Source organism: Vulpes vulpes, chromosome 5, assembly GCF_048418805.1.
Source record: "Vulpes vulpes isolate BD-2025 chromosome 5, VulVul3, whole genome shotgun sequence".
In the NCBI taxonomy this organism is placed as follows: Eukaryota; Metazoa; Chordata; class Mammalia; order Carnivora; family Canidae; genus Vulpes; species Vulpes vulpes.
In genome coordinates this window covers 123,215,108-123,230,774 of record NC_132784.1, presented here as the reverse complement: position 1 = coordinate 123,230,774, position 15,667 = coordinate 123,215,108, and the positions used below count along the sequence as shown (strand labels likewise).

The following is a 15,667-nucleotide window of genomic DNA, read 5'->3' as shown; positions in this document are numbered from 1 at the left end:
GTGTGCGACTCTTGATCTCAGGGTCATGGGTTCAAGTCCCATGTTCGGTGTAGAGATGACTTAAATAAGTAAACTCAAAAAAATAAATGAAATAAAATGTGACTGGAGCAGATTAATTAAATTCTCCAAACCTCAGTTTTCTTGTCTCTAAATAAAGAAAACACAGAACCTACCTCATACGGTTCTTAGATAAGAATTAAATGAGATCGTACGTATAAAGCTCTTCTGAAGTGTTATCTAGCTATAAAGGTTAGCTGTGATTATTAGTATTCCAGAATGATTTTGCTGCTATTTGCAAGTTAGGGGAAGTCGCAGTTTGAAAAAACAAAGCATGCTCTTAATGGCGTATCCAGAAAGAGATGTTTAATAAATATTCATCAATGATGAAGATAAAATCTCAAAGTTGGCTAGCCTTTGGGAAACTATTTGGACAATGAAAGCTATTATGGACAAAGTTTTCCAAGGGAAATTATCTCATTGTAAAAGGCTCTATAAAATGCTAAAACACAAGGCTAATTCTGGGAACTTGTGAAGGGCAACTCTTGCAGTTATACGAACGGGAAAGAGAATGTACACTTTTCACCCCTCACTATGTCCCAGTAGGTTGTGCACAAGAAAGAATGATGGCCACTGACTCAAGCACAGCTGCACGGTTGGACTATTAGATGGGACAGGAATAAGAATATTTTCTTTCCTTCACTGCTTTAGGAAATCTCTGATTTACCCTCCTGCTAGAACTAGTTTGACAAATCTTCATAAACTCAATCTTAATACAGAAGTGGCCTGGGGCACCTGGGTGGCTCAGTTGGTCAAGCATCTGCTTTCAGCTTAGCATGATCCTGGGGCTTGGGATTGAGCTCCGCATCCAGCTCCCTGTTCAGTGGGGAGCCCGCTTCTCCCTCTCCGTCTGCCCACCTCGCTTGTGCTCGCTCCCTCACTCTCTCTCTCTCTCAAATAAATAAATAAAATCTTAAAAAAAAAAAAAAAGAAATAGAAAAAAAATAAAATCTTAAAAATAAGGAAGTGGCCTGACAATGGCAACAGCTCTTCTGCCCCCTTGTCCACCCCCATCATCCAGATTTTACCCTCGAATTCATTGGAAGGTAGTGGATTTCATTTCTTAGGGCAGGAAAATTCAGGTCAAAGATGCTTTCAAGAATGTAACAAGTAGTGGTGAAAGGACAAAGTAGCTCCCAATGACCAATATAGGACAAAGGAATATCAAATATTCTTACAGCATCATCACGGATGCAAAATTGAGTTTGTTGAAGACCCTGATCTGTCAGCATTCATTTCATGAACCATGTTCTCTGGTCTCCACGCCCTCAGGAAATGAAGCTCTGTAGTATAGAGAGAGCCATATAGGGATGACTATTTGTTCCCTTCTTCATTCCTACATCATTGAAGTAGGGTTTTTTTTTTTAAGATTTTATTTATTTATTTGACACAGAGACAGAGAGCACCAGTAGGCAGAGTGGCAGGCAGAGGGAGAGGGAGAGGGAGAAGCAGGCTCCCGCTGAGCAGAGAGCCCAACGCAGGGCCTGATGCAGGGACCGCGATCCCAGGACCCTGTGATCATTACCTGAGCTAAAGGCAGATGCTTAACCGACTGGGCCACCCAGGCACCCCTGAAGTAGGTTTTTGTTTGTTTAATCACAAAGGTGAAAAATCATTTGTAAAAAGCAGTTTGGGGAAATACATGTGCTGACAGTTTATTGGTTAAAAATCAAAAGGTTGCTTCTCTGGTTTTTGCATCTTAACTTGGGAAGCATCTCATTTGAAACAGGCTTATTTCTATTGCAAAGCTGCCTGTGGAGAGCAAGGCTCATTTTCTACGTTCCTATACGTTGCCGAGAAAGGAAAGAACAGACTCTTCTACTTCTCATGCAGATAAACCTAACATTTCATGTCACAGATCGCCCATTTATAAGTTACAGCTGCTACTGTTCAGGAGAAATTCCTAGGGGCATTAGAATGAAAAGGAATACAAGCTTCAAAGAATGAGAGCTTCAAATGATTGTTTATAGTCAACTGATTTAAAGACAAAGTACTAGGGAAGAGCCTACCCCGTGCCCTCCATGGGAGCTGGATCCCATTACTGCCCACCTTCTAAGCAGACTAACTCTACCAGTTAGTTGTTCCCCTCTGCTGTGTTCTCTTGCCACTAAACAGCTTGTGAGCATTCAAGCATACGGGAGTCTCTATCACCTTCAAAAATAATATTCCCTACATCTTACTAGCCCTTCCAGCTGCTGTCTCTCTCATGTCTACACCTGCTGTGATATTTTTCAACTCCCACACGCCTTTTCACCCAGCACAACCACAATTTCACCTCAGTCACCCAACACAACCCACTCACAGTGACCTCCGTGCCGCCAGAGCCAGTGGACTCCACCCCTCACTACCTATTAACGGCTAGTCACTTCGACCTTTGTGAGACCGCCTCTGCCTTTGGCTGCTGTAGTAAAACACTTGGTTTTCCCCTCCCTCCCTCTCTCCTTCCACCTAACCTTTATGTATTTTGCTTCTTAGATCCTATTCCTAAATTTCCTCCCTTTTGACCCTATAAACTCCTCCCATGGCTTCAAATGCCAAACTACAGTCTTAAAAACTTCCACATTTATTCATGTCCAGTCCCAACCTCTCTTCTAAGTCCCAGATCTTAGTTAACGTGTCCAAAAAACCCCTCACAATCTCCATTCCAAAGACCCACCCAAGCCACTATACCTCAAAATTGTGGTACATGGCACCACTATTCACCCAGTTGCTTATGCCAGAAGCCTGAGAACCGTTCCTTTCCAGCTAAACGACAGCAAGTCTTCTCAGTTCTATCTCCAAATGCATCTCAAACCCATCTAGTTACCACCTCTGCCACCTGTCTCAGTTCAGGCCATCCTCCACCCAAATGTATGACAACTTCATCCTATCCGCTCACCTCCCCACTTTTTCTCTTGCCTCTTCCAATCCATTCTTCACACAGCAGCCAGTAATCTTCTAAAAATACACATCTAATCACATCACTGCCTGCTTAAAACACTTCAGTGAAGGGGGATCAAGGAGTGCCAAGTGAAAAGTTGTTGCAGAAAGGGCAGTCATGTGATGCCAAAGCAATAATTTACAGATCACTCACACAGAGATTAAAATGTACCTTTTCAAGAGAGATTGACAGTGGTTAGCATGTAACTAAATGACCAAACTTAGCATCATAAATAGTTAAGACACCCTGACATCATGCGCCTCTGGATCTGGTGCAAATAAATTTCACAATATCATCCATGACGTATTCTGATGAAAAAATTTTAACCTATGTGTAATGGTGCCTTTCAGCCTAACTACCGATATACAGAGAATGTGGAGGAGAGAGGAAGAAGTTAAATACTTCCACAGGGAAACAATCAGACAAATCCAGAATGCAGGACATTCCACAGGGTAATTGGCTTGGACTCTTCAAAATATCATTGTTGTGAAAGAAAAACAAAGTGGGTAGGGAGTAGGGGTAGGGAAGTGATCTACATTAAAACAGATGACAAAGACATAATAACCAGATACAATACATGAGTTTTGATGGGATCCTGACTTGAAAAGTTATATACATGCATACATTTATCATTTATATACAAATACACGTAGAGACATATATAGCACATATGCATATATATACACACACATATAGAAATCTATACATGTAGAGGGCTTCTTTGAAATAATTATGGAAATTTGAATATTAAATAATTACTGATTAATGTGATTAATAATGGAACTGAGGTTATGTAAAAGAGTGCCCTTGACCTAAGGAGATACATGCTAAATTATTTAGCCGTAAAGTGTCAGGATGTCTGCAACTTACTTTTGAATGATGTAGTCAAAAGGAAGAATATGGTACCTATGTGTAGAATATGATCAAGCAAATAGTGTAAATGATATGGTTAAGTAAAAGGTACATGAATGTTCATTCTGTTCTTGAACTTTTCTGTAATGCTTGAGCATTCTCAAAATTTTAAAACAACAACAAAAGAAAGCCCCTTTAATGACTTTAGGATTCTGAGGATGAAATATAAACTCTTTCATGATCTGCAAGGCCCTACATAACCTGACTCACGCCTACTTTTCAGCTCTCCCCCCATCCTGGTCTTCTCCCGCTTGCTCACTCTAGTTCAATCACACTGTTCTTAGTTCATATACACCCTCCAAGTCTCAAGTGAAACATCACTTCCTTCCCTAAACTCCCCAAAACTGGTTTATGGAGGAACTTTGGCCTGAGAGAGAATGGAAACAATATGCTGGATTATGAAGTGAGGTGGGAAAGGGGACAATTTTTAGGACTAAGACTGAATGGGATACAATAAGACCAACAGGGACACACTGGCTGAACTAGAACATATTTGAAGATACTATCATTTTCCATTAAACCTTCATTATATATATGCTCATGACTTTCCAATTCCTACAATTTCTCAAGATTCTATTGAAACACTATTTGTGCATTTATTTAATGTCTAAATTCCAAACAGTAACCTCTGTACTAATAAAAATTAGGTCAGTTTTGCTCATCATTGTTATCTCCATAAACACTGGCTTAGTGAATACCACAGAATTTGGCTTTAAAGGAATACAGCTTTATTCCAAGTGCTACTTAACTCCGTGGTAAGTGTCCACTCAAGCTAGTGTATTTAAAAAGGCTATTAGATGTAGTAATTAGAATTGACTGTTTAGATGATTACAGTACTTTATGTCAAGCTTTGACTGTCAGCTCATAAGTTATAGAATGGCTCTTAGCGCAGCTAGGTACATAGGTTTAGAACTCAAATACATCAGTAAGCCTGACACAAAAAGCATCCCCATAATTGTACACCATTTGTTAAAAGATGGAGCAGGTGAGAAAATGTAGATCAATTACATATGAATCTATCCCCTCTATCAAAAAACACAAATAACTACTAGAACAATAACCCTGCTGACTGTGGCTTCTCTCATACAGACAGCGTATATATAAAATTGCAGTAGAGAAGATAATTTGGTGTATAAACAGTCATCTGATCATTTATGTAAGATTGGCTCTATTACATTTTAAGATATATATAAGATATAGCTAAACAATGACTAAATTTTTCATATAACTCAAGTACAATTGAATAAATTGATAAATACAATCCTGCTTCTACCTGTATGGTTGGTAAAAACGCACAGGGTCAGGTGTTTGGATAGGTTCCCTTGGTCTTGAAGATCATCACATCCAAAGTTTACAAGTCTAAGAAGATAAAGGACAAGACACTGAATGCATTTAAAAATTAGTTCCCTCTTTCACTTAATGCAGTGAGCAATGCATAATTGACCATATTGTACACTTGAAACTAATTTAACATTGTATGTCAACCACACTTTAATAAGAAGAATTTTTTTAAATAAAAAATAAAGTTCCCTCATAAAGGACAGTAACCACTATAACATACCCAACAGAAGTAGAGACTGGTCCCTGAGAAATTTAAGTAGATAATGTTTGTCTGTTTAAAAGTTCAATAAAACGGTAATAAAAAAAATAATACATCAATGGCATGGCTGTGGCAATAGAGAAAAAAATATATAACAAGTTGAAGGTAATAAAATTTTTTCTGTATATAGGATTTCAAAATATGCACAACTGAGTGTTTATATACGATGAAATAAAGCTACTGAAATGTAGAATAATTTTGGATTATTATTACTCTAATTCAAGAAGACTTTCGTTTCTTCTGTGCACTAGAGGGCTTGTGTCTATTATTTTTCAAAAAAGGTTCATTTTTTTTTTTACTATACATAAAATAGTGTGGGAGAAGAAAAGCTTACTTTTGTAAAGGTGTAAAAAGGAAAACAAACAATAAGGCAACAGACACAGCTGAGCTACAAGTGGATTGACTGCAACATCCTCTTTGTGGCAACAAGAGAAGGATTTTGATGTTTGATTCTAAATGTAGTCCTAATTCATCAACTCCTTTTGTTGAAGCAAAGGGAGAAGAACATTTCCACAGATCAAAATAAATGGAAACATCCTACAGAAATAAATGACTACGAAAATCAATATGATTGACTTTACATGAAAAATCCTGTGTTTGTGCTTGATAAAGTTGTTTACATTCCCTATTGAGGACAGGAATATAAAAGGTCACAAACACACACGGAATATCAAATTGTCCTTATATCTGCATGCCATAGATTAGGTATAAATATAATCATTCTGCCCATAAGTATCTATAAAAATTAACAATAATCTATGAGTAACTTACTCAAATCCTGAGGCACTTAATGTTATATCCAAGGGTGCTTCAAACTGCCAAAAAAATCATGAGAACGCAAACCAAAAAAAAATAACATTAATTTAGTGATGATAGTTCTGAAACTCAGAGCAAGCCTGACCACGCTGTGCTTGCCTACTGATGAAGAAGAATCCTTTTAACCATCATTATCTTTAGACATTATCCCCTAAATCCAGAGCCCAGGAAGTCCATTGGGAATATTCGAGAGTTTACATATAATCATAAGCTTGGTGTAGATTTATTTCTTAAAGAGCTAATACTTGACAAACTTTGCCTCAGATGTGAATATCATAAATGGTTGTATAACAAGCCAATCAGTAGGGGTACACTTTTACAAGACACAAATGACCATGTACAGAGAGAAGGACTGGGTGTCTTTAGAATAAGTTATTAAAAAAAAAAAAAAGGGCGGGAGGAGTAAATGAAATTCTTGAATAGTATGATATCAATCTATATTAGACATCAATATTAATCCTAGTGAAGAATAATATTTTCTTCACCATAGGTAAAGATATTTATGATTCCTCACAAGACTAGCATCCCAAATGGCTTTGCCAAGAGTGATGCTAGATATTTACTAATTAAACTATACACTCTCATTGATGTTTTACCCTACACTCAAATCCACCATCCTCTCAAGTCTTTTGGGGTCAAATGACTTGTAACCACTTAAAGCTATCTACCATAGGCCATACCTATTACTTCTACAAGTCCTCACTCATGCATGGTTTTTTCTAATGAGAGGCATTCAGTTAGCAGAAATTTCCTCTGTGCTCTTCTACCTACATGTTAATTGTGTGTGTTATAGAGTTGAAGCCTTGAGAAGATAAGAACTATGTTACTTGCTCATACAAGTGACTAATGTAACAAGAATGCTAAAATGCTGTTTCTGATAACAGCTCTCTTTAAAAGGAGGCCATGTGTTATAAAATTTCCTACAGCCCAACATTCTCTGGACTTACCATTAAGTTAAACTTCTCGTTAGCAGAAAACTGGATGCATTTTAAGATACTCCTTGATTTCTAAAAGAGAAAACAGAGTAAGTGAAAATTACAAAAAAGAAAAAAAATTACAAAGGGGCACTTGGCTGTCTCAGGTGATAGAACATGCAACTCTTGATCTTGTCAGTTTGAACCTCACATTGGGTTTAGAGATTACTTAAAGAAATAAAATCTTTAAAAGAAAGATCAACTGGGTAGCCTGGGTGGCTCAGTTGGTTGAGCATCCGAATCCTGGTTTTGGCTCAGGTCATGCTCTCCAGGTCATGGGATCAAGCCCCACGTTGGGCTCTGTGCTCAGTGCAGAGTCCGCTGGAGATTATCCCTCTCCCTGTCCCTCTGCCCCTTCCCTGCCCATGTGCATGCACGTACATGCTCTCTAAATAAATAAATAAAATCTTTTAAAAACAATAAAAATAAAACAAAAACATTAGTATAAAAAAAGAAAAGAAACAAAATAAAAAAAGAAAAGGAAGCAACTAAGAGGCAAACAGTAATGAAAACCTTTCATATTTTTAATAAACCTTCATTGACTGTCCCCATCAATGAAAATGCAGTACTTAATAAATTGTAATAATGGTAATGTCAAAATTAAATTGTTCTGGTAAAAAGGAGGCCAGTGGACTAGTTTTTACCTTCAGGACAATGTAGTATAATCTCTGCTCTGACATATCCCATTGAGCCCAAACAAAATCCTCAGCTACTCTCTCTCTTGGGAGATGGCCAGAGTCTCTAAGTACCTAGAGAAGCAAAGAGATGTTAGTGATAAGCCACTATCTCAAAGGAGAATATATCTGGATTCATTATTTTACATATTATATCTTTATAATACATACAAATATTTCCACAGTTTATTTTTGGCAGTCCCCTGCCCCCAACACATGCACATGGAAAGTCTTCCCAGAAAAGATTTAAGGCATTATTTAATCACTTGCTCTTCCCAAAGACTCTATGATGGACTATATTATTCTTGTCCCTGTTAGCCAGGCAGGCTAGAGCTGTTGAAGGCAAGGCCACACCAACTACAAATCAACACCAAGGCCAATAGAAGATTCATTCTTCCCATTCTGTACATAACCCACTCAGGTATCTGCAGACAGAAGGGCTTTACCACCAAAGACAGCAGCTGTAATGATGAGGAAAAACTAGGCCTGGGGCTGGGGAGCACTGGGCAATGAGCCCACATCTGCCATAAGCTATTCGTGTGTCTTTGGTCATGCTTCTTACCCCTATGTCTTCCACAATGAGTATGGTGATACTGTCCATCCTTCAAGACTCAACTTAGGCACTGTCTCCTGCACAAAGCCTCCCTCACCTCCTCCCAAGGCAAAGCTCCCCACCTCTGTATTCCTATGGTACTTTGGCATACTTCTATTACAGTTACATTTAACTAAAGCCGTAGGTCTACCCCAATGAGTATGCCTTCTCCTACAACACCTTTATATTCTCAACTTAAATTCTCAACAAGAGTCTAAACTTTGGGCAACACATGTTTCCATTTTTCTGAAGTTTGTTAAATTAGAATAGATTTGGGGACTCTCAGATAAAGGTATATACATGATCATCAGAATGTGGCAACCCAGATTCACATCTCAGTTTTGTCCGTCTCTAGAGTTCCGTCACCCCTGTGAGCCTTGCTTGTTGTACTCTCAGTAAACTGGAGGATAATTATAATTCTGCCTACCTACCCTACCACAGATGTCATGAATGCATGGGATGGAAGGGAATGGACAGGGCCAGTGGTCAGAAAAGTCAGGCCAGAAAGGAAGGCCTTAAGAAGCTATCATCTAAGCCCTTAAGAATAAGGCCAGTGGGGGCACCTGGGGGGCTCAGTCGATTAGGCACCTGACTCTTGGTTTCAGCTCAGGTCATGATCTCAGGGTCCTGGGATCAACTCCCACACCTGCTCTGCGCTCAGTGGGGAGTCTGCTTGAGGATTTCTCTCCCTCTCCTTCTGTTCCTCCCCTGCATGTGTGCGCACTCTCTCTCAAGTAAATAAATAAGTCTTTAAAAAAAAGAAGAAGAAAGGTAATGATGCTTCAGAGAAGGGCAAACTAGGATGAAGGCGTGTGAGGTTACACTATGTTGGCTGCTGGCAGGTGCTCCCTGCCCTCACTCCGCAGGGTATCCCAGGGCTCCCAGGCCCATCTTCTAACCACTATCTACCCATTCGTGGTCTTGTTTAGTTCACTGACCTTGAATTGTTTAGGAGACTCTCTCCTCTAAATGCGCATTGCTGGCTCTGGGATTCTGACTTCATTCTTCCTTCCTGTCCTGACTCTTTGCTGACCACTTGTTCTGTCCATGCCCTGCCATTGTGCACCCCACGCCCCTGGTGGCTTGGAGCTCCAGCCACACACTTTCTAGTCACACTTTTCCAGCCAGGCCTCTTGATTTGAGGCTTTCAATCAGAGATATAAAACTAATAAATGCGTTTTTCCATTTCAATGTTGCTCACTTAAATTTAAAATTAAAATATTCAGAGAAGGATTATTTTGATGCAAACTAAATATTGAAGGAAATGATTTTTAATATCAATAATAGATTATTATCTTATACAAATTGTCAAGAAAAAAAGATAACACAATAGAAAAATAGACAAGGATGTAACTAAGCAATTTTCAGAAAAACAAATTCACACAGCCAATAATATTAATGGACATGCAAACTAATAATGTTATCAACTTAACACTCATCAAACTGGAAATATTTTTTAAAAAGGCAAATGCACCAATGACTGGTATGGATAGAGGGAAAGGGAACTCTTATGCATTGTTTGTACAACTGTGAATTGTTACAAGGTTTTTTGGAAAGCAATCTAGCAAAATCTGTTGAGATATATTAAATGCATATACCCACTAACCCAATTATCCATCCCTGAGGACTTAGCCCAAAGAAATAATGTGTACCAAATATGTAAAGCTATTTAAAAAAAAACTATTTGAGATACTCTGTAACCCAAAACAGATGAACAAAAAAAAAAAAAAAAAAATAGTGGCAATCAAGTGAGTGTCCACCCATGGGAGAATGATTGAAATTGTGTACATCCATACCAGGGACTATTATGTACTTCTAAAAAGAATGAATTGATCTATTCTGGTTGACTTGGAGATAATGCCACAAAGCTGAATGAGGAAGGAGTGGATAATAAACCCCTGGGTGCGTCAGGGGTGGGGATGGCAGATACACAGGTTTGGAGAAATGCATGAAAGGATACCTAATAGGCTGTAGACAAAAGTCAGAGGTTTTGAAAAGACAAGGGAGAAGTGGAATGCAAGTGAAAGAAAAGAAAGAAAAGAAAAGAAAAGAAAAGAAAAGAAAAGAAAAGAAAAGAAAAGAAAAGAAAGAAAAGAGAGGAAAGACAGGGAAAAAAGGAAAGGAACTATATAAAAAAAAGGAACTATATAAACTCCTAGTATATACATTATGATCCCATTTATTCTCTGTAGGTATAAAAATTAGAGAAAAAAACTTCATCTCTATCTGAAAACCTATAGCGATAGCCCTGGTGTACTAAGTAAAAAGTAAAAACAAAAATGGCCAGTCAATATATATATATTATGATTCTATTTTGGTAAAAACGACTGAATCCGTGTATATGTGCACTAACCTTGTGGAAGTGTGTATGAGCTAGGGAAAGAGTCCCACAAGGCTGTCATGAGTTATCTCAGGGAGACTGAGACTGAGACTGGAGAGCGAAGTCAAGAGAAAAGAAATAATTAACTCCTTCATATGTCTATTATTTCTCTGTTTCAACAGTAAGACATCAAATAAAGAAAGCAGTCTTTCTCTATAACATTACTCTATCCCTAACGGTCTTGAAATGTTACTCTGTGGGGAAAAAAAAACAACTCTGAAGCAAAAGAGATTTCAAATATTTACCACTTTATTTCCGTCTTCTTGGATGACGTGGATATGAAATTTTTCAATATCTTTTAAAAGAGAAATGATAGATAGTTTAGCCTTTATGAAAAACATTTAAAATCACTTTTTACACCTCACAATGTTGAACCTTTATTTATAAAAGCAATGCAGAGTAATCAACTGGCTGGAAAAATAGTAATATCACAGATAGCAATTCATAATATAAGTGCAAAACAAAACCCACTTTTCTCCAGCCTCCCTCCACAGTCTACCACTAATCCAGCATTTACTCTGCTCATCAATATCAACAATACGTGCAGCATTCAAGCCTTCTGCTCCCCTCAATATTGGCCTTCCCTGCATCATCAGCCTTATTTGGAGCACACAGGGGTTCATTTGGCAGGGTTTATCTCAAAACACTTCTTGTATAAAAATATTGGGTAGAAACCCTGGTATTTTTACAAGGATCAATTTCACAATAAGAAAACCCAAAACAATTTAAGCTGATTTGTAAGGCGGGCCCCTTTCTCTCAGTAAGCGATCTAGATGTGGCCATACTTAACCTTTTGCCAGTTCTAGTTACAAAAATGTGAGATAGATCATTGGTCATGAGCATAGGAACTGAACACAAACCTAATAACCCCCCAGGCCTGTCCTTGCCATTATGAATCAGCAGTTTCATTTTGTAATATGAAAGACGGCTTTCTAGATATGATCCGCCAGTGGATTTTGTCCTTTTTCTGCCACCCTTCCCACTCAAAAGTGTAAACTTCATTACAGAATGTCCCACTCTTATTTGCCTCTACCTGAATTTGACCATGTATGTGTCCTCGAATTGTGCCATCAAATTCTTCTGGCTTCTAATACCTTCCCTTTTCTCTATCCAAGGTGCCAGACATCTTAAAGAAGGATGAACTAAAGAAGGTAAAAATGACCTCCACAACTGTACTACACTCTACCATGTGACAAAAGTGGAAATCCATGTATATAGGAGCCAGCCCATCATTCCCAGGATGGGGAAACAGAGCAGAGCCTAAGGGAACACGTGGGAGCAGACAGAAAAGCCCTTCCACAGGAGTGCTAGGTCTCAGGTGGACATCAAAGGTTAGTTGGAGCTTTAGCACTGGCGAGTGGACATCTAGAAGATTCAGTCAAGTCCCATACTTCACCAAGAAATGTGCCCTTCATGAAGTTCACATAGACCACCTAAAAGATATACTTACATTTCTCTTCTGAAATCAGTAACAGATGGTTCTCTGGAGGAGGGTGACTTTCCACTTGGGGGTAGAGAAACTGTAAAGAGGAAATTCACAAAATCATAAGCAACAACCTTGCTTACACAAATATTCCAAAAGTGTCTGATCACTGTACTATATCACTATATACCGTAGAAGGTAGGTACTCAGAACCACAGAATAGGTTAGATAAATCACATACATACACACATTACAAATGGAAACAAGGAGGAAAAAGAACACTTTTAGGAGCCGATTTTTCTGGGGGGAAATTCATGACAGATCCAACATAATTAATTTAAACAGTAAGGCTAAAGCATAAGCTATTTCTAGAGATGGTGCTTCCTATTTTGGAATACATGATTCTGAAGCCACTCAGAAACAATATAAACAACATCTGTACAGAAAGTTCTATTTCACATGCACAAAAAAAGTGATCAATACATCTGTTATGCAACTAAACCTAGTATTTAATCTGTGAACCGAGCAAATGTATGCTCTACAACTTCCAAATTCCCGCATCCAAGAGACAAAGCACAACGTAAAGCGGGACTTTCCAAGAAGAACAATGAGTCACAATGTGGCATGTGGTGGAGGATTTGCAAGCCTCAAATAATAGAATGACTACGCTGGGAAGAAAAGGCTTGATCCACCCCACTCCTTATCTGTGCTCTGCCTTATGTGCCAGCCCACAGGACAAAGCAGCCAGCCAGAAACACAGGCCTGGTGCTATGAGCTGTGACAATGAGGGAAAAGAGGTCATGAGATGACTCCAGTGACTTAATTCTTTCATCATCAAAAGGGTACCTATAAATCAGCAGTTTCATTTTGTAACATGAAAAGACAGCTTACTAGATAAGAGCTACCTGTGAATTTTGGTTTTTCCCTCCAAACTTCAAAGCATTATGAAAGAACATAATCCTTTTATGTCCCTACTTTAGAGTTGGCAGCCTCTCTAAAGACTACGAAAAATTTTGACAAAATAGGTTACCTGGTGTCCTAACTTTTCATAAAAGTGAAATGAAACAGGACTGATAATGAAAAATGAAAACAGGACTGATAAATTTTTTAAATTGTTTGTTGTAAGTTTTCCTTTTTGGAATCGAAAATCAAAACACTACCAAAAACTTCAAAATTATAAAATAGATAGCAGTGCAGAATTCAGCTATGAAAGTAATATAGAACTTGGGATGTCCTGATTTGTGAAACTGCACATCAAACAGGAAACTGTGTCCTGGGGTTGAGGAGAAGCAAAGGGGAGTGGCACCATACTGATAATGGAAGAGCAAACAGTGCCTCAAAATAAGGAGATGCTCCTACGGAAGACGATTTGGCCTCCCTTGGGACTCCAGAGGTGGCCAAGGCATGCTTGCTTAGAACTGGGACCTGGAGGAAGGTGCTGAAGAGTCCTAAACCTCTGCCGGGTCTTGTGTGGCACTCAGTGGGAACGTGATTTCAAAAGTTCCATTTAGGTGGTGATGGTTTTCCTTTCTATGATGAGGCAGCCCTAGAGCAAAGCCTGGAAGTAAGACTATAGACAGACAGGCTTCAGACACACTCTACAAAAGTGTGTGAGATTTGGTTTTGTTTTTGCGGTGTCAGTAGAAATCTGTATAAATTACAACATATTAGGGCAACACTGATCTTCACAAATATGGTGCTAGACTTTGGTTATTAATATTCATAGTTGGAAGATATGCACTATAGGTAGATATCTGGAACAATTTGGAAGATGCAGGTCGTGCTGGTAGGCAAGTTTCAAAAGTACCAGATTGGGGTCCAAACCCCAGCCAGTACTGTCTCGCCAAAGTTCCTCTATGAAGGAGGTCAAGGCCGCACACACAGCCTTGTAGAAATGTACTACTGGAGATCACCATGAATGTTTTGGTAAGAAAAGGGAGACAGACTGCAGGCAAGACTAAAGTCAGTGGACAGTGAATGGCATTTCAGTGAAGGGGAGCAGGAGGGGGAGAGGGAGGTGGGAGTTTGCCCTTGGTGGAGGTTTGCAGGATTTTTCTCTCCCCCGGAGCAGAGGTATGAGGAGCAGGGTGCAGAGCTAGGAACAGAGATGGGTCCACAAGACAAGTACGGGTTTTACTTCATTTGGGTGGGGGACTTTCCCTTTGGCCTATGAAAGCAGTCATGCATCATGTACTATTAATTTTTTCAAGTGGAGACAAAATTTGCATAAGAGAAAAATCACCTTTTTAACTATTTTAAAATAGTCAATTCAGCAGTTGTTAATATATTCACAATGTTGTGTAACCATATACTCATAAAAACTCATTCCCTCCTTATGTTCTAATTAATTCCCTTTAGCTGTCCCAATCTTTCCATAATGTCTCCATTGCCTACACAGCCCTGGGTGGAGACGCTAAGGAAGCCAGAACAGGCCAGAAAAGGGAAGTATGATGTGTCCCACAGTCACCCCTGTACTGATGACAGTGTAAACACAGCAGCTTCCTGGGGGAAGGGGAGGGCAGCCTAGGAGCTCCACTCCAGGCCCTGCCTATAAGCAGGGGGCAGATGGGAGAGAGGCCCCTCTCCTGACACTGCAAGCGGGAGATCCGTAGGCTCAAGGCTGGGAGTAGGTGGGGGGAACAAGAAGCAGATAGTTCAGATTCCACAAGGAAGTTATGCTACAGCGCTGCAGGAACATGTAACAGTCAGGTGTCCCCTGTGGCAGGCATATTCTACGGATCACCATAAACACCATGCACTGAATTCTGAACCACTGCTCCCGGGGGAAATACGAGGCCCGGCTCCTGCATGGTCATGAGATTTGTAGCAACCAATGAATACATAGCTTTGTTTTTGTCTGTTCCTAAAGACATCTTATTTAATATATATTGTTGAGCCGTTAGCATTGAGCTCATGGTCAACAGCGCCAGAAACTCATGCCTGAAGGAAGCTTATCTTACCCACATATTTTCTCTACAACCACATTGCTGCCTTCTTGTGCTTAGGCACACCAAACAGCACTTGGGAACTATGCACGGGGAACATTTTAAATAGTGCAATCACCAATGAGGAGCCCCAAACATGTGAGAATTAAGGCACTAAACAACCTCTGTTTACAGTGTGAGCAGTGAACCGTGAAGGCAGTGTCAGTCACCCTTGTTGAACCCCAGCTGAGTGACGAATTTTTCACCACTGTGCACACGGCTGCAGATGACTTTAAAAGCACCGTGAGAATCAACTTTGGTTTACAAATAGATTTCAGTGCGTAGTACAATTCACAAACTCTGAGTGTGCAGGTAATGAAGACAGACTATGGTCC

The 15,667-nt window shown here is 39.4% G+C and overlaps 1 protein-coding gene across 13 annotated transcripts in view; it reads right to left on the bottom strand.

The window, feature by feature from the left end:
• GSAP (gamma-secretase activating protein) overlaps positions 1-15,667 on the bottom strand; it is an 85,225-nt gene that overhangs the window by 45,466 nt on the left and 24,092 nt on the right. For all 13 annotated transcript variants that reach the window (XR_012001837.1, XR_012001838.1, XR_012001839.1 and 10 more), the window contains 6 exons: positions 12,376-12,445; positions 11,171-11,220; positions 7,924-8,028; positions 7,253-7,312; positions 6,261-6,304; positions 5,163-5,248 (listed from right to left, as the gene is read on the bottom strand). Coding sequence is in view for 9 of the 13 variants with exons in the window: in XM_072759892.1 (XP_072615993.1) it covers positions 5,163-5,248; positions 6,261-6,304; positions 7,253-7,312; positions 7,924-8,028; positions 11,171-11,220; positions 12,376-12,445 (415 nt within the window). In the remaining 4 variants the exon portion in view is untranslated. The remainder of the gene's footprint in view (positions 1-5,162; positions 5,249-6,260; positions 6,305-7,252; positions 7,313-7,923; positions 8,029-11,170; positions 11,221-12,375; positions 12,446-15,667) is intronic.